Consider the following 25002-nt stretch of genomic DNA (forward strand, 5'->3'; position numbering starts at 1 on the left):
GCAGCATGAAGTTGATGCAATGAAAATACCTCATTATAATCTTCACCATTATCAGATATAAAATTCGCTGTTTTCTTTTCTTGGTGTGTTATTACATTATTTAAGTTATGTACAGTCAGATGAAGGCAAAAATACTTTTCTGCTTCCTTCCTCTTTTTCCTAGCCTGTTTGCATTCATCATTATACCACGGTTTATGGATGTGCGGGTTTACAGAGGACTCGGGAATAGTTTCATCAGCTATATGTTCTAGTTCGTCCAAGAACATTATAATTGGATCAGGTACATCCATGAAAATGTCTGGCTTCAGTTCTTCAAGGCAGGTGGCCTGAAATAAGGACCAATTGGCCTTTGAAAAATTCCATCTTGTTACAGGCGGATCATCGGAAGGGCTAATTACTGTAAGTACTGTTGGAAAATGGTCACAACCACAAAGATCATCATGAACTGACCATTCAAATTCATTATAAACGTTTGAATCAGTGAGTGACTGGTCTATAGAAGAATATGTTCCCGTTGCAGGGTGTAAATATATGTCAGAGCCATCATTGAATATACATAAATTATAATTAGATATAAACTCTTCAAGAACTTTCACTTTACTGTTGGTATCAGGACTTCCCCATAATGGGTTATGTTCATTGAGTTCATCCATTATGATACAATATTTTGGTAATTGGTCAAATAAATCTTGAAGAGGAGTCTGGTGAAGAAATGAAGAAGGAGAGATAAACAAGGAACAAAAACAAAAAGTTATATGTTAAGTAAGACAAACTGGAACAACCTGAAGATTGGTTATAAGAGGAACAAGGCTATGAATAACACCATGTCTCACCAATGTGGAAGATCTACCAGTAGTTTTGTCACCGGGGGGTGGAAAAGAATGATAAGAATGGTATTTACGCAACTCAAACTTATCATTTTGTTTGAAGTACGTTTTTTGAAAACTAAATGCTGATAGTTTAAAGTCATGTGCGAGTAATTGTACTTCATTAAAATTGGTCCTAAGTCCTCTGCAATTCCGTTGGATTAAGGAGATATAGTTCATTTAATAGCAGAGGGGTAGTACTGGGGACAGACTTTTCCCCTTCCGAGGCGAACTGCTTCTATTTCGCGCATGGCAATGAGGCGAGGCGTCCATGTCTTCTAAAAGTTGAAACTTCCTATGTGTTTGTACAGGATCACATGATCCCTTTTGTACTCGATCAGATTTTTGTCTGTAATCTACTTTTTGGCATTTTTCACAACAGGAGATATTGTTTGCGAGCAACAACTGCAGAATATAGTACACCTGATGGCTGAGGGGAGGCTACATTTATTAAATGTTTTGCCTCATGATACCTGACAATCTTTTGGATTTGGATTTTGACAGTGTCATATTCACGTTTCCAGTTATGACATGACTCTGACGAAGACATATGTTCTCCAAGACAATTGACACATTTTGGAGAAGACAAACAGTCAGAACCTTCATGATCATCTTTACCACATCAATAGCATGTTGCACGATTCCTACAGGATTGGGCACCGTGATCAAACTTTTGACACTCGTAACAACGAAGTGGGTTTGGAATATACTGTTCCACTTCGATGTTCCAATATCCAGCTTTTATGTACTCTGGGTGTTGGGGTTGTGAAAAAGAAATTAAGTATGTTTTGGTATTTAAAGTTTCTCCATTTTTCTTAAACGTGAATCGTTTAACACGAGTGACGCCTTGATTTTGCAGTTCAGTGACTATTTTCTTTAAACTCATGTGGGCAAACCAGCGATCTCTTTTGCTACTGTTCAGAGACTTGTGCGGAGAAACTGAAACTTCAGTATTGGTGAGCTGTTTTGTGGCAATGAGGGTAACAGATGGTTTTGCCATTTTACACTCTATGAGGAGAAACCCTGATCTAATTGTTCTAACAGCTAACATCATCAACAAGTCAATAAATTGCTTTTGATGTCGCAAATGGATTTAGTTTGGGCGGTTCACCGTCAGTAGAATCTACTCCATGTATTTGGATACCTGTTTGTGGTGCTGTCCTCATCAGAGGACACACACTCATCTAGTGCTCGTTTATGTTTTTTATGTTGAGCAATGGTTGATAATGGAAAGTTCACCATCCCAGCTCCCCTCCACCGAGTGTCGAATGGACAATCCTATACACCAGATTGTCTCCGACTATCAGCACCAAGAATACTGAAATCGTATACTCCAGCAGAAGATTAATAGAAAATTAATCGATCCATCAGATTGGCCCTTGAGCCACCGCCTTCTGGGCATTAGACTCTAGGCAAAGTTCATAACATCATTTCAAATCCAAACGTGTTATGTAAGTGAAAAGCCAAGGCCAAAATTGAAACAATACAAAGTCAATCAAACAATCAAACTTTATTTCTCTACAAAGGCCATCGGTCCACAAAGTCAAATGTGTGCAATTACATGAATAATCCACGCACAGGGCTTGGTGTGTCCTGCCGATTGGTCGAAGCGGACCCATTCGACCACCATCTAGGCGAAGTCAGGGCCAAAGTGGTGTGTAGAACAACAGGAACACAGTTGCAGGCCCCTATTGCCCTCAGTAGGTTCCCTTCCTCCACCGACACAGGGCCGCAACCCACGACAAACGGGTTGGTGGACCAAATATGCCCCTGGGTCCACAACGGGGGTGAACGGCTCTCAGCGTTACCAAGCACCCACCACGAGGAGGTGGCCGTTCATGGGTGCTGAACCATCAATGAATCATCACGTTCCGGTACCTAACAGTTCTACTTTCTGGTATTTCAGCGCTATACGCAGAGGAATGACAAAACCAGTCTTGACTAAAAATACAAATTTCTGGTTGCCCCATAGTGTTCGTTTATTAATTTCATGGAAACAGTGTGGAGCAAGGCACAATGTAGTTTATTTTGTTTTATTGGGTTGACTGAAACAAACTGGGCCTGCAGATTTCATTCAGATCCTATAGATTAGAGACAAAAAGGGATTGAATGCATTTGGTAGCACCACCATTCGTTATCATTCGGAATATCCTTGGAGTAAAAGTTCATAGCGACTTGTTGGAACATATCGACTGACTAACATGTAAAGGACGCGTGTGTCATTGAAACGTGTCTGTATTAAGCATGAGTTGCCGAATCCAGCAGAAAAAAGGTTAAAGGTTTCTCAGATATCACGTTCATGGGTCATGTAACCTTCAGATACAGATTCACTTTGTCACCTTTCTTCATGTAATTTATCTTATATACATACCAGCATTAATCAAACCCCATCCCCTGAATGTGCATATTTGAAAAAAGAAACAACAACGATGAAATAAATATCTGAAATTTATATTTGGTAACATTTACTTCTAATCTGAAATGAATGCACCGATAAGGGTATATAAGCAATCTTGTAAATATGGTCATACGACCTATAGAGTAGACTATTGGCATGGTGGTTAGTGTCCAAGCTAGTATCAATTTTGCGTCAGGACGACCTTGAGTCATGCACGCCAATAACTTACCATCGTTTATTTTTAAACGCCTGCGTCTTGTAATGTCAAAAATATTAAAACAAAAATAAGCCTTGCTCATAAATATTTTCATCTGATTTCAAACACCAAATAATGAACTATTCCGCCGATCACATTCATTTCCACAAGAAATATTTCCAAATTTCATTTCAACACTATCATTTGACATTCCCTCAACTATTTTGACAGACAAATAGATGGTCCGCTGTGTTACATAAACGTTATTATAATTAGACATTCGTTTTTGGAATTATGAGAGACTAAAAATGTACAAAGTAAATTTACTAAAATACAATTGAAAAAAAACAACATTAAATGAATAATATGCACAGGTAAAAGCACTTTATGGTATATAATATCCTTACATAAATTTAAATGGCTTTGCAGGTTTTGGCACTTACATGTACAACATTAAGGCCGGCCAGGACAAAACTTAACATCACCATCTTGTAGATTGCCATCAGGCCACTTATCATTACATTTAGTGGAAACATTGTTAATAAAAGATCATTATAAACAGGGCATTGAAGTAATACATGTATCTCATCTTCTTCACAGTTGGTAAATTAAAACACATGACTCACTGACGATCACGTTCGTGTAGCACCCAGTTTAGAGTCTAATCGGTGCAACCCCACATCTGAATACTTCATGAGATCTTCTGGTTGGTCTCACGATTCACGACAGACGCATCGTCAGATACGTCGCTGGTGAGAAGAACGGCGGCGTTGGACCAGTCATAGTTGGACAAACGTTGTGTATTCGGATGTTTCAGAGTTTACCTCGGACTGTTGCAGTGAAGGGTAGAAGGAATGATGCTAACATAACACAGAAGAACTTTTGGCTAATAGCTCAGTAATGGAGAAGGATTGGATCACTGTGGTTGGCAGAACATCTATGATTTACACGGTTGGCACTGCCACGATGACAACATCCTGGAGGCACACGTGGTGAAATTTACACGTCCACATAGACGTCGTTTTGTCTTTTATTGACCACAATGGAAGAGTGAGTAAGCATGGTTTTACTCAGCTTTCAGCACTGTCCCAGCAACATCACTGCAGGGGACACCAGAAATGGCCTCATGTCGGGAAACGAATCCGGATGTCGGCATGACGAGCTAACGCTTCAACTGCTGCGCTATCTTAACGCAGCCACAATGGACGAACACATATAACTCGTTTTGTTAATGAGTACCTCCAAGAGGAGAACGTAACCACCTATGATTAGCACTTCACTGCAGGAAGAATGGGATGGAATAAACTAAGTTGACATGATACTTTTGATTTTGAGTATGCCTCTGCATTGTCTTGAGAAAGGAAGCGCATTCAGGCGGCATTAGGTTTTTAGACCACGCCCTAAAATTAAAAACGGGTTCAATCAGATTGTGGAGTGTTTGATTTCAGTCCTTACCCCTGGATATGTAACTGCTCTTGACCATTATTTCGTAAATAGACTTCATTCATCCAGGGCATAGATGCAGTCTGCAAATACATTTTTCACCCATCGAATGGATACCTTTACGCAATAACTGTCAATCTCCAAAACCTAAGGGTGATCTTGGACATGTAGCTTCATTGGTTCAAAGGGAGCACCAGCCTCTGAATATACCTTTTCGACTGGAATTTTCAGAGGGTTCTTTGAGTACAGCAAAGTAAACGTATGTCCATAGGTGAATCCAGTTTCTCTATATAAGGCAATCGCCGCGTGATTCCCTGCGTATGGATACACAACCATGACGTCTCCATCATAAAGCGTTCTGAAAATTTCGTATCCCACTTCATCATTATCAGCGTACGTTGGTCCCAGTTTCCACCCCTCATTGGTTTTCTGAAGAACACCATAACAGATGACGTCATCAGAACATTTATCTAAGACTGCATAGACAGTCGCCGCTCTAGCAATGGTGCACCTGTAGAAGTAAGTAGTTCTCTTGTCTGTATGTATCTTTGCATTGTATTCCTCGACACCATTCAGGGATATATCAGTTAATGGAAGTATGCAAAGCCGAGTTTTCAGTGCAGGAGGAAACATCCTACTGCTTTTTTCTTGGTCTCAACATCAGAATTTCATAAAAAGGTTATTGTGAATAGTAAGTATTAAGACGTTTCTTCGTTGACGTTTTGATACTGCTGTTCCCACCAACGTCATGACTATCCTCTGGTGGTAATGCATCTTCTCTACCACGCCTAACCCAACTTGAGAAGTCTCGTTGTCGATGACTTCGAAAACGGCAAAACAACCTAGATATGCAAAAGTGTCAACAGATGACTTCGTGAAATAGTATGTCATTGTTTGTACAAACGAATTATACATATCAGGATAGGTGTAACAGGGGTTTTAACGTCACGTCAAGTTAATTCATTATTAGTGACGTGAATGCACACGCGAGTGGCTTCTTGCTGTCGCGTGAACTTAAACCGGTTTCACTGTGCTCGTCCAGGATAACATTCAGATGAGCATCTAATCTAATCGAGTCAGTAAGGAATTGAGTCAGGGATGTTACTGTAGGTGTTTACACCAGATATTGATGTTGTGGTCGGTTATTGATACCAATATGATTTCTTGTGAGGTGCTTGCCAGAATGTTGCATATAACGTCGTAACGGATACGTCACTTTGATATGGGTGGCCGGAAGCTTAACGCCTGAGAATGTCTAGGACTGCCTCACAACGAAGCACATGACGCATGTGGTCTCGCCTTAGGCAAGTGAGTTTGTTCAAAATTGCCTCTGTTCGCCCAGCAGAAAATGGTAATAATATGCCTGCTTTTTAGCGCTATAGGCATTCACCTCGTGAGTGGAGTTTGGCGCAATGGAAATGCACATATTATTATTGTTAATGATAACACTGGCACTATGAAAAATATCAGGTGTGTATACCTTTAATCTGATCTTTGATCTCTTAAGATATTTTTGCTCACAAATAATCCTGCCGTCGGCTCCTTCAGCTGCCCACCATCTCAAAGGCTTTATTGAGATGTTCGAGGGATAGGTTCCACCCTTCTTTGTTGACCAGCTCAGCCACACGTTTCACGTCAGACCGAAGTGCCAACCGCCTGATGAGAAAGCCAGCTGTCATCAGTGAGCAGTACATCAGAAAACGTTAGGACTAGCTCTCTTGCTGACAGGTAACAGGTGTAAAAGCTTTACACTTGGGTGGCATATATATTCAAACAGTTGCTACGTTTATCAATACACATAAATATGTAGACACTATGATCTCACAGCTATGGCAAGAACTATAGATTCAGCTATAAAATGCCTCAAAGTGTGAAATGTTAACTCAAAATAGCTAACCAGTGCTATTGTATGACTGTTATATGATAATAAAGGTAGGATGCACACATATATTTCTTGCGATAAATATCTACAGCTTTATTCAGTTGAACGTCAGGTTAACAAGCTCTTTAAAAAAAATCAGTTACATTTGATAAAACACATTGCCGCATATTATTTGTTTCTTGTGTGATGCTGCCCTCAGTAACCTTAAAGCTATATGGCGGTGGATGTCGTATATTAAAGTATCAAACATTTGAATATACAGTTAACAAGTACATCATGCTACCTTTACTTCGTGAGCAGGTTTAACCTTACTATCAATGTTTGTTTCTTTGGATTTGGTGATTAGAAATTATCCGTGTCAATTAAGGTCACAATATTGATTTAGATTTGAAAAATATATTTTGAATCAATTTTAAGCTGGCTATAATTACAAGCTGATTTGAAAAGTGTTTTGTTTTTAAACCCCATTGGAATTTCCAGGACATAAGTATAGTGTTATATCATTCTCCACTTGTACGTGGCGACTATATGAACTTGATGGTGATTGGCACGTCCCAAGCTGTTTTGTAAGCTTGGTCATACAACTTATACTTCGACCTGTAGCATTAACCAGGAAACACTTGACGACAAACTATTCCTGCACATCGCAAGATTATATCGTGATGCTATCATGATGGATGAGTCAAAGAACTTTGTGAAAAGCAATCAAGCACAATGAGGCCTGTAAATCTCGCGAGGAGCTACTTCCACTTCTACAGCGGTTCCTGCACAAGAAAAAAAATGGTGATTTACAAAAATTTACAAAATATTAATGTCGTATTTACAAACATTTACAAGTGTGTAAAGGTGATGTTTACATGGCTTGTAAAGTTTGGTTAATTTAGGAAGGACTTTACCACTACTTCTTTCAATTTTGCCATTTCTCAAGAATCCCCATCCTGTAGACTTACTATTTCATTATTTCTTTAAGAGTTCTTACTGTTGGTATGCATATTGGATCTTGCATGTGGCATATTTACTCATGATAAGTGCAGGAATAAGCTATATTTTGTATTGTCCGTTTGTGCTTTATATCAATGCAACTGCATCTGGTGCACGGAGAGATGAAAGTTGATCATGTGTAGTGTGTTTTCCTTTCGCTGTCCTATGTCCAATGTCCTATATCCAACTAGGAACCAATCCTGAAATCACTCATCTGCATCCTCCTTGTTCTAGGAGTCACGAATTTATATTGAATGTTCTTTTTACTGCTGGCAAGCAAGCATTTCAAAATGCATGTACATGTTTTAGTTCTATCCACAAAAGCAGAAATATGTTTCATTTCTCCCCTCTCACTGTTCAAGTAATTAAAAGTAACCCACAGTATGAACTAAACAAGAATGTACCAGACCCATTGACTGACTGAACAGGTTGTATTACATGTGTTAAAACTGATCCCGTGCCATGGCGTAATGGTTGTGAAGCAGAATTTTGTTATTACAGAAAGGAGAATAAGAAACGTATATTAAACAGGTCTCACATACTTCATTAATGTATGCGGCTTGCATTGACCTATATACCGAATATTTGTGCCATTAAACAGACGTCTTGCCTTTGTTCCAGATCATCAACACAAGCTCATTCCGGTGATTTTATCCCAATGAGGAAGAAATGTTTATTAACGTCTCACTCGTATACAAATAAAATTCATTTCAACATAAAATTTGACAAAATGAAATTATATACGACCAATCTTGTATTAGATTTATGAGAGACACTAAAATATACACGCAAAAAAATAAACAAAAAAGTCTGCAATAAATATTAAAATGCATATATACAATACAATACAATATGAAAAGGTAAAAGTTAATTGTACAAAATACTTCTTTCAAAAAGAATGTTGTGACAGGTTCTGGTCGTTTCAAACATCACACTTGGACTTGATAATATATAATGAAATTTATCACAGTCAGATAACATGTTGAAGGTAGGACAGACGGTCATTAAGCAGTCTCTCTTTCACTCGTATACAGTGGGCAGTTTAGTAGGGCGTGGAGCTCTTCAATCTCATTAGGGCAATTAAAACGTCTTCCACACAGTGGGATGTTTTCATAGCGTCCCGGTCTCAATCTGAAGTAGGGCCACTCCGGTCCGGAACTTAGCAACGGCACTCCTGTGGGCACGAGGCATTTAAGATATTCCTCAGCAGAATATTCAGATTTAGATATTCAGATACGCAACTTTTTCCTTCCATTTTGTGTGAAGTCGAATTTACCCCGATTGTTCCGCGTCAGTACATAATCGTCAAATACATTTTTTGTATAGCTCTACAAAGAATCTCTATATCACTGTTAAGATTATAAATATAAGGTAAATTATTCCTTGTCATAAAGTCTCCAATTCTGTTGGTCCAGTTCCGTTCCCATGTATGATGAGTCTAAATAAAACCACATCTCTTAATGTCGTCTGGGTGCATATTACCACTCAAACTCTCTACGTTCTCTGAGTAACACCTGTCACAAGACCATTTGTGTTGGTGCACATTAACGGTGTTATGCAGTTGGCGTATTCACGAAAGCTCACAAACGTGTCAGTAGATTGGCTGTGTTGTCAATAAGTGTGGATTGGAGCAAATACTCAAACGAATTAATAAATGAAAAGATTAGTATAATCCTATACAAGACGTATGTTACAGAATGTTTAAATGGTGTGTGTGTGTTAGAGAGAGAGATAGAGAGAGAGTGCGTGCGTGTGTGCTCGTTTATGTTCGGCGTACATACATTGTAAATTTATCATTCATACATAAAACATAACATAAATAACTGTACACTATGCTTTGCATTTGGTAACTGCGTAAATGTAAGAAATTCATAAAGTGCTACACAATCATACATCATCAGTGTCCACAATAATAGTTCATTTCATACACAATTGACTTTAAAGTCCAACAAGATGGGGAAAAGCTTTTGCATACTCTGTCACGGCCTTCCTTTCTGCTTGAAGATGTTGTCTCTTGTCTTTAGTCTATGGTGACTTCGGTGAGCATCCACAATTTTACCATCAAGACACCAAAAATAATTAACTTAACAGTAACATCCTCATAAATGTTCCATATTGCTGCAATTAATTTGTTACCTCTTTGTATGGAATATTTAGAAGGGGAAGTTAGATGTAATATGTATATAAATGGTTGAAACATATTTAATCGCGAAGACGAATGTATTGGTAAACAAGCTAGAAGCTTATGTTTTGATACCTAAATAAATAAATATATAAATAAATAAATATATGAACATCCGATGGGAAAATGTAGTTGACCATTGCACTCCAACATCCAGACCTTTTTGCTATCGTGAATTTGAGACTTTACATCTATAAAGCCGTTCAGAATGTCTGTCAGCCATATTTCTTAAGAGGGCACATTCAGCTCAGGTGAGTATATTACAGATAATGCAAGTATATCATTTGTAAAATCAATAAGGCAATCCTGATGATGCCATGCGTTCCTTCAGCAGCAAGGTTGTTGAGAAATCTTACACTCAAGACTACCATATCTATAGCAGGGAGCTCAATACACACAGATGTAGAGTATCCCTACATTTAGTAACTGTTTAGTATATTGAATTCACGACGTGAGAACAACAGCCCGGCTAATTCGATGATCAATGGTTTATTACATGTCATCCGTCCTAGGTCTTAATCAGGCTATGGGGTGGAATATATTCCCCAAGCTGTGGTTTCGCTGAAGAATGACATGTTGCGTGTAATTTCACGAAGCAAGTTAACATTCAAATTTTGTGTTTTTGATTGTTTTGATGTATCTCTGATAATAATGTGTAAAATATTTTCCGCAAATTTGTAAATGCAATGTTTTTGCATGAGCTGCAAGTTGAACATAGGCCATCCTGTGTTTTAAGAGGCACAAGGTGGATAATAACTGATTAGTATTTGCTGTTACCACTATTGATCACGATATAAAAAAAAACATTATATGAGCTACCAATATGCCAAATATTCCACCACTATTATTACTAGAAACATATATTCCATTACATTCCATTCACTTCTTATTGTTAAGTAATTTCTTTCTCAATATCACTACAAAGTCACAATTCATATTACATATATTACATTATTTTAAGAAAGTTTCGTTCCACGAGATACCCGAAGTAATACAACACATCAATAATGCCCTATGTTCCAGGGTGGGCAGTTCTCTCTGGAGGTCTTGATATTTCTTTTTCGATGGGAGCAGTGTCTGGCCAGCACTATATTGCACCATGTTCAGTTTATTAATTTGCGTCTCCAGATCAAAATGAAATTTATCATCTCGAAAGCGTTGGGGTGGGCCTTTCCAACAAGTTACTCTAACCTCCCATGCCAACCTTCCAACCAGTTATTTGTCCTGTGCACATGTCTGTCATGTTGTTCCATTCCTGAAGGTTATTGTTTAGTTATGTTAAATATAGCAGTACGTGTTAACTGCAACTAGCCCATGTACAACAGGTGTAGTCCCACGAAACCTAAAAATATTCAGTTAGGTGGGTACAGTTCATTAGGCTGCATGGGACTTCATGCCTCAATAATTTTATGGGATTATGATTATTGTTGATGTCAAAAGAAACAGTAAAAATCAAATATAATTGTGAAATATACTAAAAGGTGACCTATCCCATCTGTATGACTGGTTTTATTAGTAACGGTTGGATCGACCACAAGATGTTTTGCAACATATATTTCCTTGTGTTATGTGATCACAACACAAACTTTCCTTAACAGCTTGTGCATAGTGAAAGGAACACCCATGCATCTTCACTTCACCGAACACAGTAGTAAGAGCATCAGCATCCAGTATCCTACCCCTAACAGAGTGATCCTGTCCACTGAACAGTGATCTGTCCCACTCGTGTTTCACGCCCCAATTACCTCTTTAATTATGTCATGTGGGCAAACTGTAATTAGCCTTTGGGGTTTACTAGGTGTGAATTTGAGGCCTCGTGAACCGTTTTACCATCACCCACCAGTTATCTCTCCTTGTGAATATTTACAAAATTTAAATGTCTTGTAAACATCATCTTTCCAAAATTGTAAATATATTGTAAACACCATCTTTACAAAACAGTTACAAGCTTATAAATGTGCACTTTCTTTCCAGTGCTGGTTCTCTTTGTGAACGCCAAATTCCGATGTGCGAGACGGGGTACAGCTTACACCCTGTTCCAGATTTCCTGTGAAAAGCATATATTCATTAAACATATTGCTGCTTCCAAATTGCGCAACCACCAAATAAGACTTCTGAGACCGGGCCCCAATTCCTCGGAACAGGCTTAAGTCTGAGTTTTGACTTTAGAGTTTTAACTTAAATTGAGAAAACGCATGAACTGAAACAGGTATTAAACTCAAATATAGTAGACAATTGAGCTTGGCGAATTGAATTCCTAAGTTGTTTGGACGTATATATTTTAAAATGCATCTGAGTTAAATATTCCACTGTTTCAATTTGTCTCTGTTTGAGACTGAGTAAAAACTGAAGTTCGTTTCGAGAATTCGGGGCTTGACAAAGAGTCACCAGTCTCGCGACGTGCCGCGACCTACTTATGAGCCCTATAGTGACAGGTGTTTCACTGCAACGGGAATGAGGCGTATTGTCTTTGATCGCGATTTAGAGATTTGCTTCAAAGTTGGCATTCAGATAAAATGTATGGAATAGGCATTTGATTGGTCAAACTGTATCCATTAACCAGCATCTTCCAAACTGAAATATAAGAGTCCTCTGACTGGTCAAAGTAGTGATAATTAGCCATACTCAACAACTGACCAGCGTAAACCCATGATGTCCACGTTGCTCTTGAATTCCCCAAGAGCAAAGTCCAGTGTAAACATGTGTCACGTCGTCATTGAAACAGGTTATGGATCAATCATTAGGTAGACTAAATTTATGATGATTTAATGGTAAAGATAATGATAATGATAACGAGCAGATATTTAACTGAACTATTCAGCACGGCGTAGACAAAACTCGAGGAAGACACATCAGAGAGAAATGTATATTTTGGTGATATAATATACAATTATGAAATACACATATCATAATAGTCCGCTTTCGAATTCTAAATTTAATTTCCTGAATCCCAGCAGATGACTAATGATTTGATGCTAGCATATTTGTGAAACATATTACTAAAAATACTGTAGTGTTCAGCCGTGGATCATTGCATTTTATGAAGAAATAACATTCAGTTACGATGTGTTTGTGCATAATTAATGACTCAGTTATTTGTCCTTGACTATTAACTCCTACAAATGTAAATAGTGTGAACTACAGTTGAGGTGAGGTAACATCTTTTCCCTCTTCTGTCAAGCAGATATTCCTTTCCCCTCCTTGAGCATTCATGTAGACATGCAGGAACGTTACATGAAGACATTCTCGAATGGTACATGTGGACATGCAGGAACGTTACATGTAGACATACTGGCGCGTTCATGTAGACATGCTGGAACGTTACATGTAGCCATTCTCGAATGAGACATATAGACATGCTGGACTGTACATGTAGACATGCTCGAACGTTACATGTAGACATGTTGGAATGTATATGTAGACAAGCTGAAACGTTCATGTATACATTCTGGAACATTTATGTAGATATGCTGGAACATGTCGACATACTAGAACGCTACATGTAGACATGGTGGAATGTCCATGCAGACAAGCTGGAATGTACATGTAGACATGCTGGATAATTTATGTAAGCATGCTGGACCGTACATATAGACATGCTGGAACGTTAGAGGTAGACACACTGGAACGTACATGTAGACATGCTGGATCATTACATGTAGAAAAGCTGGAACGTTACATGTAGACATGGTGAAGTGTTACAAGTAGACATGATGGCACATCCATGTAGACATGCTGGAACATTATATCTAAAGTACACAAGTACACATACTGGAGCGTTCATATGGACATTCTAGAATGTACTTGTAGACATGCTGGAACATTCATGTTGATATGCTTCAAAGTACATATAGGTATACTTGAACGTTACATGTAGACATGTTGGAACGTACATGTAGACATGCTGGAATGTACACCTAGACATACTGAAGCGTTCAAGTAGACACACTGGAACGTTAGATGTAGACAGGCTGGAACGTTACCTGTAGACATGCTGAATCGTAACATAGAGACATGCTGGAATGTACATGCAGACATGCTTTAATGTGCATGCTGGATCATTACATGTAGACATGCCGGAGATTTCATGAAGACATACTGGAATGTACATGTAGACATGCTGGAACGTACATACTGGATCATTACATGTAGACATGCTCTAGCATTCATTTAAATATACAGGAATGTACAGGTAGAGTTGCTGCAGCTTTCATGTAGATATGCCGGAATTTATATGTAGACGTGTTTGATCATTACTTGTAGACTTTTTAAAAAGTAATATGTAGGCATGCTGGAAGGTACATGTAGGCATTCTGGAACGATACATGTAGATATATTGGAAGGTACGTGTAGGCATGCTACAAACTCACATGTACACATTCTAGAAAAGTTACATGTATACATACTGTAACTTTCATTTTGACATGCGGGGACGTTTCATGTAGACATGCTGGAATGTACATATGGACATGCTGGAACGTACATTCTGGATCATTACATGTAGACATGCTCTAGCATTCATTTAAATATACAGGAATGTACAGGTAGAGTTGCCGCAGCTTTCATATAGACATTCTTTGATGTACATGTAATCATGCTTGAGCGTCCATGTAGAGATGCTGAAACAGTGCATGTAGACATTCTGGAATTTTGCATGTAGACATGCTGGAACGTTATATCTACACATGCTGGAATGTTAAATGTAGATATGATGGAACGTTCATGTAGACATGCTTTAACATTACATGTACATATACTGAAATGGCATGCAGGCATGCTACAGTCTGACATGTAGTCATGCCGGAACGTTTCAGGTAGACATACTGGAACGCTACATATAGACATGCTTGAGCATTCATGCAGACATGTTGGAAAGTTACATATGGACAGGCTGGAACGTTCATTTCCACATGCTAGAACGTTACATTCAGACATGTTGGAGCGTTCATGTAGACATGCTTGAGAGACATGCAAGATGGATGCAGGGCCCACAGGTTACCCTTGCCTGGTTTCCCTGGAGGTCGGGGAACCTTGACGAAACAATCATTGAGTGAGAGGTTGTGTCTGATGGAGTTCTGCCATCTCCGTTGGTTGTCTTGGTAGTAGGGAAATCTCTTGATGATGTAGTTGTAGATGTCGTTGAGAGTCATCATGCCTGTAGTGGAACTCTCGATGGCCATGGTGATGAGAGCCACATAGGAATAGGGAGGTTTCTTGTTGGAAAACTGTCTTGTTTGCTGGGACAGAGTTGACGTTCCTGAGACAGCGACTACACTTGTGTCTTCCTCCCTATCGTTGTCGGAGTTCAAGGAGGAAGGTGGCGATGGCAAAGTGATGTGGTCGTTGTCTGGAGAATGTTGTTGTTGAAGAGGATCCCTCGTGTCAATAGGAGAGTGTTCAGGCCTGACGTCAGGTTCACGTACACCAAACTTGGAGGAAGTAGGGTGGAGTTGTGTTGCATATGGCGATGCCATCGTCATAGCCGTTGATGGGTCAGTAACAGCACCTCCATACTGAAACGTGGTTGGATTAAACAACATTTTGTATTTTCAGTAAAGTCTGTATACTGTAAGCGAGCACCAGTGAGACTATACCTTAAGATTGGTCCGGGGAGTATATATCCCTGTAATAATCCCCAAAGAAAACAACTAATTGCAAACGTAAATTTCTCCAAGTACAAAACTGGGTAGTTATTCTTAATGTACATGCACACTGATTGGACCAAATCAACAATGACCCGAGAGGGGTGTGGCTAGTTTGACCAGTAGTGTACTTTGCGAAGTACTATTGACTACTGCAACACATTAACCCCGCCTCCTTGTCCGCAGATCGTCAAGTAACCACGCCTCTTTGTTCGTGCATCTGCAACCAGTCACCAGTGTATTGTTTTAACCGTGTTGTTTTTGCAGGTAGCTTTCACGAACGTGTGTATTTTGTAGTCAATGTGTAGAATAAATGAGGCTATTTTGCTTAGGCGATGAAGAGAAAAATCTGTAAATTTAGTTTACCAAAACAATGAAGTCCGAACAATTTTATTAGTACATGTAATTTAATTTCCAAGTGACATAAAATAAAATGTAAAAAAAAATTAAAACGAACATTTCATACTTTGGAGTAAAAAGTAAAATAAATCGTTGTAATATTTCCAATCCCTTCAATAAGTTTTGAACTTCTTCTTAACGTTTTCTTAGTCTATTCAATAAATGTGCAGATTTATCAGCCGGTATGTCAAGGTCTGAAATATTTCGGCATGCTATTTATTTGATATTATCGTATCAGTTTACGATATAGGTGTTTATACAGATATGCGGTAGTCAGGAGTACAAATCGACACAAGCGAGCCATGGCACAATATAAGTCACATAGTCATACGGTGGATGCTAATGTCACTCAATTTTACTTGCCAACCGTTTGAGGATGAATAACGAAATATTATACAGAATTATTTTCCTTGATTCTTTTGTCTTGTCATTGGCCAACATCTAAGATTACCCAGGTTTTTGATGTCTGTGATCTAACGTGTACAGACTGAATGTATAGAACTGGTGAGATTTAATGACGTCATATAACATTTTCAGCAGACAAATTGTTTATCAAACTCACCTCAACATAACATCGATGCAGTACAAAAAACAATAAGTCTTGTCACTCCTATAAGGAGTTATGAGAGAAAAAACGTTCTGTAAAATGTTCACAAAGATAAAATATTATTGCATAAAACGATAAATGTTGTGCTAAATAAGCATAAACAATGAAAATATATATCTGAATTGGGTATTATATATACATACGCTCATGCACGTTAAATGAAACAACAAGGGCTGGTACCGCGAGGGGATCTGTTTCACAGTACCTACTCTGTGTTTACCCTCGTGCAATGCAAACACATGATAATTATTTGAATCTATCATCCTTTGTTAAACAATTTTTATCCTAGGCTATATAAAGTTGTGAGATTGGCAAAGTTTAAATTGGCAAGGTAAAATTATGAGGATTCTCAGTCTTAATTTCAATTTATTCGATTTACAATTTTGTATAAAGTGAAATTCAGTGGTGCGGTTTCACTGCAAATAGACTGTGGGGCTGTTTAAAATATACTAACATTTGATTGCATGTTCTCATGTTGTCAGTACTGATAATCGCGAGAAGCACCACGTGCTGCTATCATGCATCATACCCGACGAATCATCACAGACCAAAAATGTCCCAAATAAGAAACAGTTCAAGTTACCAGAGACACGTATCTATGTAGAAACTGCTCATCTGAAGTATTGAGCAATGAGAAACCTCCCACAAGACCTAGCAGACAAAAATGAAGTTGGTCAGGGTTTGAAAAATAATATTGATTTCTCCTGTAGACTATGGAGGAAATAAACGACGGGGGGCGTTCTTTATAATACATTACAATTATCTGTAGGGAACAACATTCATGAGGGCACAGTTCACTGTTTAATACCTAGCTGAACCATTAACATTATGCGTCTTCAAGTATGTTCACCTGTTAAAATATTTTCCCATATCTAATTACTGATGACTTCCTATTTTTCTCAGCAATGACGTACATGTTCATTTCAGGCGAGGCTAATTTGGTATTCCTTAATAGTTCACAAACATCAAACAATGAAAGTCAGTATATTGTGACATTGTGAAACTAGTCATTCTAAAAATAGCGCCTATCAATTTATGATGTTATCAAGGTGTAGGTGTGCTGTACACCACACATCGTCATTCACTGTTTTTGATTGTGTATCGTTATGTTATACATCATATCTAAGCGGATGCTATTTGTTGCGCTTCCCTATGTTACACATGATATCTCTGCGGCTGTTGTGGATGGCATCAGGTTGGACAATGGCATTTTATTGTTTTGCACTAGCGCTCCAACAAGGTGCAACTCCCATCGATAATTATGACACGAGCAATTGTGCGGGGGAGAGTTGTGAACCTGCTAATGGGTTGTCTCAACACTTATTGACATCACAACGTATCAACATCACACCTTGAAGTATTCGATCATCACAGTCACAACAACTATGCCAGCAACTACATCTTGTGTGGCACTAAGAAACAGGGATAGCAATGGCACTTTCAGTCACTAGTGTTCATGTGGGAAGGCTTGTCTTCCTTTTTCTAGAAGATAACGTTTGAGCTTCAACAGTCGCTCTGTAGCATTTCTTGGGAACAGGCTGTATTTCACAGTTTTGAATAAGCTCCCAACATGGTTCGTCTGTCTGAACTGAACTGAACCTTATTTACACTCTGACCGCGTCCTGTGACATTAGCGATACAAGGTCACATCATTATGTAAAACTTAAATACAAGCATGATACATTAAACCAGATAATACGCAATGTTACACTCGTGCGTGGTACTGAGATGAGACATTATTATTTTGCAAAATATTGCTAATATGCCTAGTTTGTTGAGTGAAAAGTGCTGGTCGCAGGCGCTTGATCTTGCTGTTATGTAGGGGCCAGGCACATCATTACCAGACCTACATGTCCCATTGAGTGGTAACAGGGTCACCCGTTAATGCCAGACCTTTCATGTGACCGCACAAGAAGCACGGTTAAATCAAAACTGGATTAGGATTAAAATTGCGGACGAGTTAGAGAATTTCTATTGTTTTATCAAATACAGATTATCACTGTTGTTAGGAGTAGGCACAACATTGATCCAATTATACCTTGCTTTCTCTGTCCAACTAACATTCGTTTACCGCGTGGAATATCGACACTGGCCTATGTAAATATAGATGGTCGTCACTGGTCTCGATTCAAGCGAGTAAGATGGCGTCAAGAACGTCATTCTTGTATGCGGCAAATACTATAAGCCAATTTCACAGCTGGCTTAATTTGAATCGCGTAAACTTGATTTACATTTAATTACATAAACAACCTTCAGCCATACAAATGAGGACTTGCACGTTCCTAGGCTGATACAGAGTGTCTTGCAAGGAAAGATTCCTTCACATGTTGTTTCGGCGTCTTAACACAAGTGGCAGTCTTAAGACCACTAATCTTCTGTATCTCCGTTGATAATTTCAAATTGAGGATTGACAGTGCACGAGGCATGCTGAGCATGTTTTCATAGGTGTGTGATGAATGACGACAAGTCTGATATAACTCCTGTATTACTATATGTCATAATGTCTGCAGGAGCACAATACTTCACTGCAGCATATGCATACACGTGGTTTAGTGTTATCTACGATTTTCTCGGTGATAGTGTCTCGTAAGTCATGTGGTCGGATGATATTATACATTTTAACTATTTTTTTCTGTGTGACACTTTTAGTAATGTATATCATGTGACACTTAAATAATCAGGAGGAACTTAAATAATTGAGGAACTTGTTTGCACAGAAACTACAACTGTATGAGGACGATATGGAGAATTGCGTGACTGCGTGCGAGTGTGCATGCGTGCGTCAGTGTGGCTGATCGGAGTAGTTGCGATTGCGCTTTTAACTTTTTTGGTTTTATAATATGTTTTCATTCTGGAATGTGCATGATGGTGTGTTTTTTGTATTCTCTTATTAATTGTATTGTTATGATTGTGATTTTACCTGACACTTAAATAAACATTTACCCTCTTTTATGAACTCGTTGTTTCACACCACAACCACGAATATTCCAGCGGTATCGACATCGTGGCTTCCACTAAACTGTTAGGAACTGTTCAGTTAGGTCTTCTAAAAGGTCTAAATTTGACTTAGGCATTGGATGTGTATCCATGTACACAGTATTTAGGGGTCAGATTACATGGAGATACACCAGTCCTCTAACATACGCATAGAAACATTCAAATAAAGCATTCGTATTAACATAAATCAAAGTTGAATGACAAGCTTTTTTTGCCCTCAAGGGTGTTCGGGATATCTGTGAAAAGAAGAAATATAGTTTATTAAGGTGTCACAAACTGCAATTCACTAAAATAAGAAATTGCATTCTTAAAGGAATTTAAAAGCAGTATGCGGTCTATGAGACACAGATCTCACAGCTGTATATAAACAATGGTAATAAAATCACACCCATGCAAGTCCAAACATTTACACAAACACAACCGCATGGACCTTGACACACACAAGCACGCACGCACACACACACACACACACACACACGCAAGCGCACGAGCTTACAAAAAGACACTAACTTACATACACTCACTTTCTTACGCTAAAAAATCATAAATTACATAAACAGCAAATATGTTGACATTATTATTAATATACATTGATAAACTATTCCACGGAAATATTCCGGCGCCAACATAGTACGTATGAGTGCGCAAATGGAGCTTGTCCAAATGGTTATTTGTAAGAAGAAGTACCAGTTTGCACCTACCGCTGACATAGATGTGAATGCAGAATGAACATTAGTTACTTCTTTGCAAAGATCATATCACAGATCTGAATAATAATTACAGTTAATCAGTAAATTTAATTCGTCCTCAACAGCTTTGCTACTTCAGCGAGTACAAACCCTTTCATGAAGAGAAGACGTCGGACGAGAATATCGTCCCACTTCTACTTGTAACGGCAGAGTGCCACAACGGAATTTACTCAAGATACTCCGATCTGATCGGGGCAGAATAATTTCAACATAATGTTCAACCTATATTTTTAAGAAGACGATAGGAACCGTAACCGTAATTTATCTCCATTGTTCTACCGTATATCATTCCAAAGCCAAGGAAACCAAACAAAACATTCTAACGCCTAGAGAATTGTTGCTTTAGCAACAACAATCTTACAGTTTCATTGATGCTTTGTAGACTCCATTTAAATACTCGCTGGTAAAATTCTAAGTTGATCTATCCATGGGGTGACATGGGCTGGATGTCCCGATTAACCAAAATTATACAGTACGAAAACGTATGGTATATGTCATTTTGCGAGCATGCCACAAGCCAATGATAATGACTACGAGAAAAAGCAATATATATGAATAAAGATGAAACATTTTCCCTTAATTTCTCTTCATCATCTGTTTCCCCCTTAGCTTCATCAATCTTATAAATCCAATATCCCCTACTTTTGGAGTGGTATATAGATATACTCCCCTCCTGTTCTTTGACTGAAGAGTTAATGTCCATACAGTTTTACCCACAGCTAGGAGTCGTAGGTACCTGACAGTGTTCAAGCGGACAAGAGTCTTTACTGGTCTGGTTAGATGTGTAACGTACTGAAACTGGTATCGCCGGTCCACGTCTTACGCTGATGTAAGCTGACCATAGCGCATTTGCAACCGGAATGGCAGGCTTGTTAAACCAACACTGACGTTATTATTAGAAATGCTGAACCAAGGAAAGTAAATCTTGAGCTTCCTACGCACACTGTGAAATTCTCTTGACCACCATATTCATTTTGCACTACTATGTCTTAAGCACCTGTAGCTCGACATCAAGGTGTGGTCTGCGCTTATGCTATGTTGTTTTATCGTTGATATGATGTAAATTCATTTGTATTCAATGGCATAGTTGTCCTTCAGACAATGGTGATATCAACAGAAAGAAATGTAGCATATTCACACAAGTTTTATTCAAATTTAAATTAATATGCAAGAATGCATGCACAATACAAAGCATGGTTACAAGCGTCCACCCACCTGTAATTTAGACAAGACAGACATCCATATTGTGCCTTGAAACCAAGCATTGTTTGCATTCTTACAATCAGAGCTTCCACTCCCAGTTGGAACACTCTCAGCAGCACTGTGGTTTGCGTAATTGTATACTTTGATACTATATCACAAGTGTTACATAAAGTTAGTGTATTGGTTTCCCAAAGGTTGATTGGACTTTGTAGCACTGGGATGTGAATGCTGCATTCGTTGGTACAGAGAATCATAAGGATTTATAGACCTCTCAAAGCTGGACGATGAAGCTTGAGGCATATACGCACCACTCAGGGACGAGCTTCCCGTGGGAGAGCTGGAGAGAGGGGAGCCGGTCAGTGAGCTGTTGATGCTGCTGGCGTTGTAGTAGCTGGCTGATGGAGAGTAGGCTGTAGGAGATCCCATAAGCCAAGGACTGGAATCAGGCTTGCTCGATGTGCTGTAAGGGTGTGTCTGGGTAAGTCCTTGTGACAAGGAGCCGAGACTGATGGGGCTGAAACCTGTGTAAGGAGATGGACCCCCATACAATCCGAGTAACTGTCCATAAGAACTGGCAGAATGGAATGGAGAATCATCACGACGTTGCTTTTGTGCCGATTTGAAACGTTTAGAACGACGAAGGAAACTGCCGTTACCGAACATGTCCCCACAAGATGGATGCAGAGCCCACAGGTTACCCTTGCCTGGTTTCCCTGGAGGTCGGGGAACCTTGACGAAACAATCATTGAGTGAGAGGTTGTGTCTGATGGAGTTCTGCCATCTCCGTTGGTTGTCTTGGTAGTAGGGAAATCTCTTGATGATGTAGTTGTAGATGTCGTTGAGAGTCATCATGCCTGTAGTGGAACTCTCGATGGCCATGGTGATGAGAGCCACATAGGAATAGGGAGGTTTCTTGTTGGAAAACTGTCTTGTTTGCTGGGACAGAGTTGACGTTCCTGAGACAGCGACTACACTTGTGTCTTCCTCCCTATCGTTGTCGGAGCTCAAGGAGGAAGATGGCGATGGCAAAGTGATGTGGTCGTTGTCTGGAGAATGTTGTTGTTGAAGAGGATCCCTCGTGTCAATAGGAGAGAGTTCAGGCCTGACGTCAGGTTCACGTACACCAAACTTGGAGGAAGTAGGGTGGAGTTGTGTTGCATATGGCGATGCCATCGTCATAGCCGTTGATGGGTCAGTAACAGCACCTCCATACTGAAACGTGGTTGGATTAAACAACATTTTGTATTTTCAGTAAAGTCTGTATACTGTAAGCGAGCACCAGTGAGACTATACCTTAAGATTGGTCCGGGGAGTATATATCCCTGTAATAATCCCCAAAGAAAACAACTAATTGCAAACGTAAATTTCTCCAAGTACAAAACTGGGTAGTTATTCTTAATGTACATGCACACTGATTGGACCAAATCAACAATGACCCGAGAGGGGTGTGGCTAGTTTGACCAGTAGTGTACTTTGCGAAGTACTATTGACTACTGCAACACATTAACCCCGCCTCCTTGTCCGCAGATCGTCAAGTAACCACGCCTCTTTGTTCGTGCATCTGCAACCAGTCACCAGTGTATTGTTTTAACCGTGTTGTTTTTGCAGGTAGTTTTCACGAACGTGTGTATTTTGTAGTCAATGTGTAGAATAAATGAGGCTATTTTGCTTAGGCGATGAAGAGAAAAATCTGTAAATTTAGTTTACCAAAACAATGAAGTCCGAACAATTTTATTAGTAATTTAATTTCCTAGTGACATAAAATAAAATGTAAAAAAAATTAAAACGAACATTTCATACTTTGGAGTAAAAAGTAAAATAAATCGTTGTAATATTTCCAATCCCTTCAATAAGTTTTGAGCTTCTTCTTAACGTTTTCTTAGTCTATTCAATAAATGTGCAGATTTATCAGTCGGTATGTCAAGGTCTGAAATATTTCGGCATGCTATTTATTTGATATTATCGTATCAGTTTACGATATAGGTGTTTATACAGATATGCGGTAGTCAGGAGTACAAATCGACACAAGCGAGCCATGGCACAATATAAGTCACACAGTCATACGGTGGATGCTAATGTCACTCAGTTTTACTTGCCAACCGTTTGAGGATGAATAACGAAATATTATACAGAATTATTTTCCTTAATTCTTTTGTCTTGTCATTGGCCAACATCTAAGATTACCCAGGTTTTTGATGTCTGTGATCTAACGTGTACAGACTGAATGTATAGAACTGGTGAGATTTAATGACGTCATATAACATTTTCAGCAGACAAATTGTTTATCAAACTCACCTCAACATAACATCGATGCAGTACAAAAAACAATAAGTCTTGCCACTCCTATAAGGAGTTATGAGAGAAAAAACGTTCTGTAAAATGTTCACAAAGATAAAATATTATTGCATAAAACGATAAATGTTGTGCTAAATAAGCATAAACAATGAAAATATATATCTGAATTGGGTATTATATATACATACGCTCATGCACGTTAAATGAAACAACAAGGACTGGTACCGCGAGGGGATCTGTTTCACAGTACCTACTCTGTGTTTACCCTCGTGCAATGCAAACACATGATAATTATTTGAATCTATCATCCTTTGTTAAACAATTTTTATCCTAGGCTATATAAAGTTGTGAGATTGGCAAAGTTTAAATTGGCAAGGTAAAATTATGAGGATTCTCAGTCTTAATTTCAATTTATTCGATTTACAATTTTGTATAAAGTGAAATTCAGTGGTGCGGTTTCACTGCAAATAGACTGTGGGGCTGTTTAAAATATACTAACATTTGATTGCATGTTCTCATGTTGTCAGTACTGATAATCGCGAGAAGCACCACGTGCTGCTATCATGCATCATACCCGACGAATCATCACAGACCAAAAATGTCCCAAATAAGAAACAGTTCAAGTTACCAGAGACACGTATCTATGTAGAAACTGCTCATCTGAAGTATTGAGCAATGAGAAACCTCCCACAAGACCTAGCAGACAAAAATGAAGTTGGTCAGGGTTTGAAAAATAATATTGATTTCTCCTGTAGACTATGGAGGAAATAAACGACGGGGGGCGTTCTTTATAATACATTACAATTATCTGTAGGGAACAACATTCATGAGGGCACAGTTCACTGTTTAATACCTAGCTGAACCATTAACATTATGCGTCTTCAAGTATGTTCACCTGTTAAAATATTTTCCCATATCTAATTACTGATGACTTCCTATTTTTCTCAGCAATGACGTACATGTTCATTTCAGGCGAGGCTAATTTGGTATTCCTTAATAGTTCACAAACATCAAACAATGAAAGTCAGTATATTGTGACATTGTGAAACTAGTCATTCTAAAAATAGCGCCTATCAATTTATGATGTTATCAAGGTGTAGGTGTGCTGTACACCACACATCGTCATTCACTGTTTTTGATTGTGTATCGTTATGTTATACAT

General features: G+C 38.7%; 2 protein-coding genes across 2 annotated transcripts; both read right to left on the minus strand.

Annotated features, from left to right (window-relative positions):
* Nucleotides 1-14861: 14861 nt before the first annotated feature.
* LOC137278919 (protein fork head-like) lies at nt 14862-15488 on the minus strand. Its single transcript, XM_067811418.1, has one exon. It carries the CDS (start codon nt 15486-15488, stop codon nt 14862-14864), a length of 627 nt encoding a protein of 208 aa, XP_067667519.1.
* Nucleotides 15489-21707: 6219 nt separating this feature from the next.
* LOC137276907 (forkhead box protein E1-like) lies at nt 21708-22784 on the minus strand. Its single transcript, XM_067808555.1, has one exon. It carries the CDS (start codon nt 22782-22784, stop codon nt 21708-21710), a length of 1077 nt encoding a protein of 358 aa, XP_067664656.1.
* Between the last annotated feature and the right edge of the window lie 2218 nt (nt 22785-25002).

Source organism: Haliotis asinina, chromosome 3 (assembly GCF_037392515.1).
Source record: "Haliotis asinina isolate JCU_RB_2024 chromosome 3, JCU_Hal_asi_v2, whole genome shotgun sequence".
Lineage (NCBI taxonomy): Eukaryota > Metazoa > Mollusca > Gastropoda > Lepetellida > Haliotidae > Haliotis > Haliotis asinina.

Bases quoted from the DNA above. Each gene is read 5' to 3' on its own strand.
- LOC137278919 (XM_067811418.1), bottom strand. From the start codon at position 15,488: ATGTTGTTTAATCCAACCACGTTTCAGTATGGAGGTGCTGTTACTGAC.
- LOC137276907 (XM_067808555.1), bottom strand. From the start codon at position 22,784: ATGTTGTTTAATCCAACCACGTTTCAGTATGGAGGTGCTGTTACTGAC.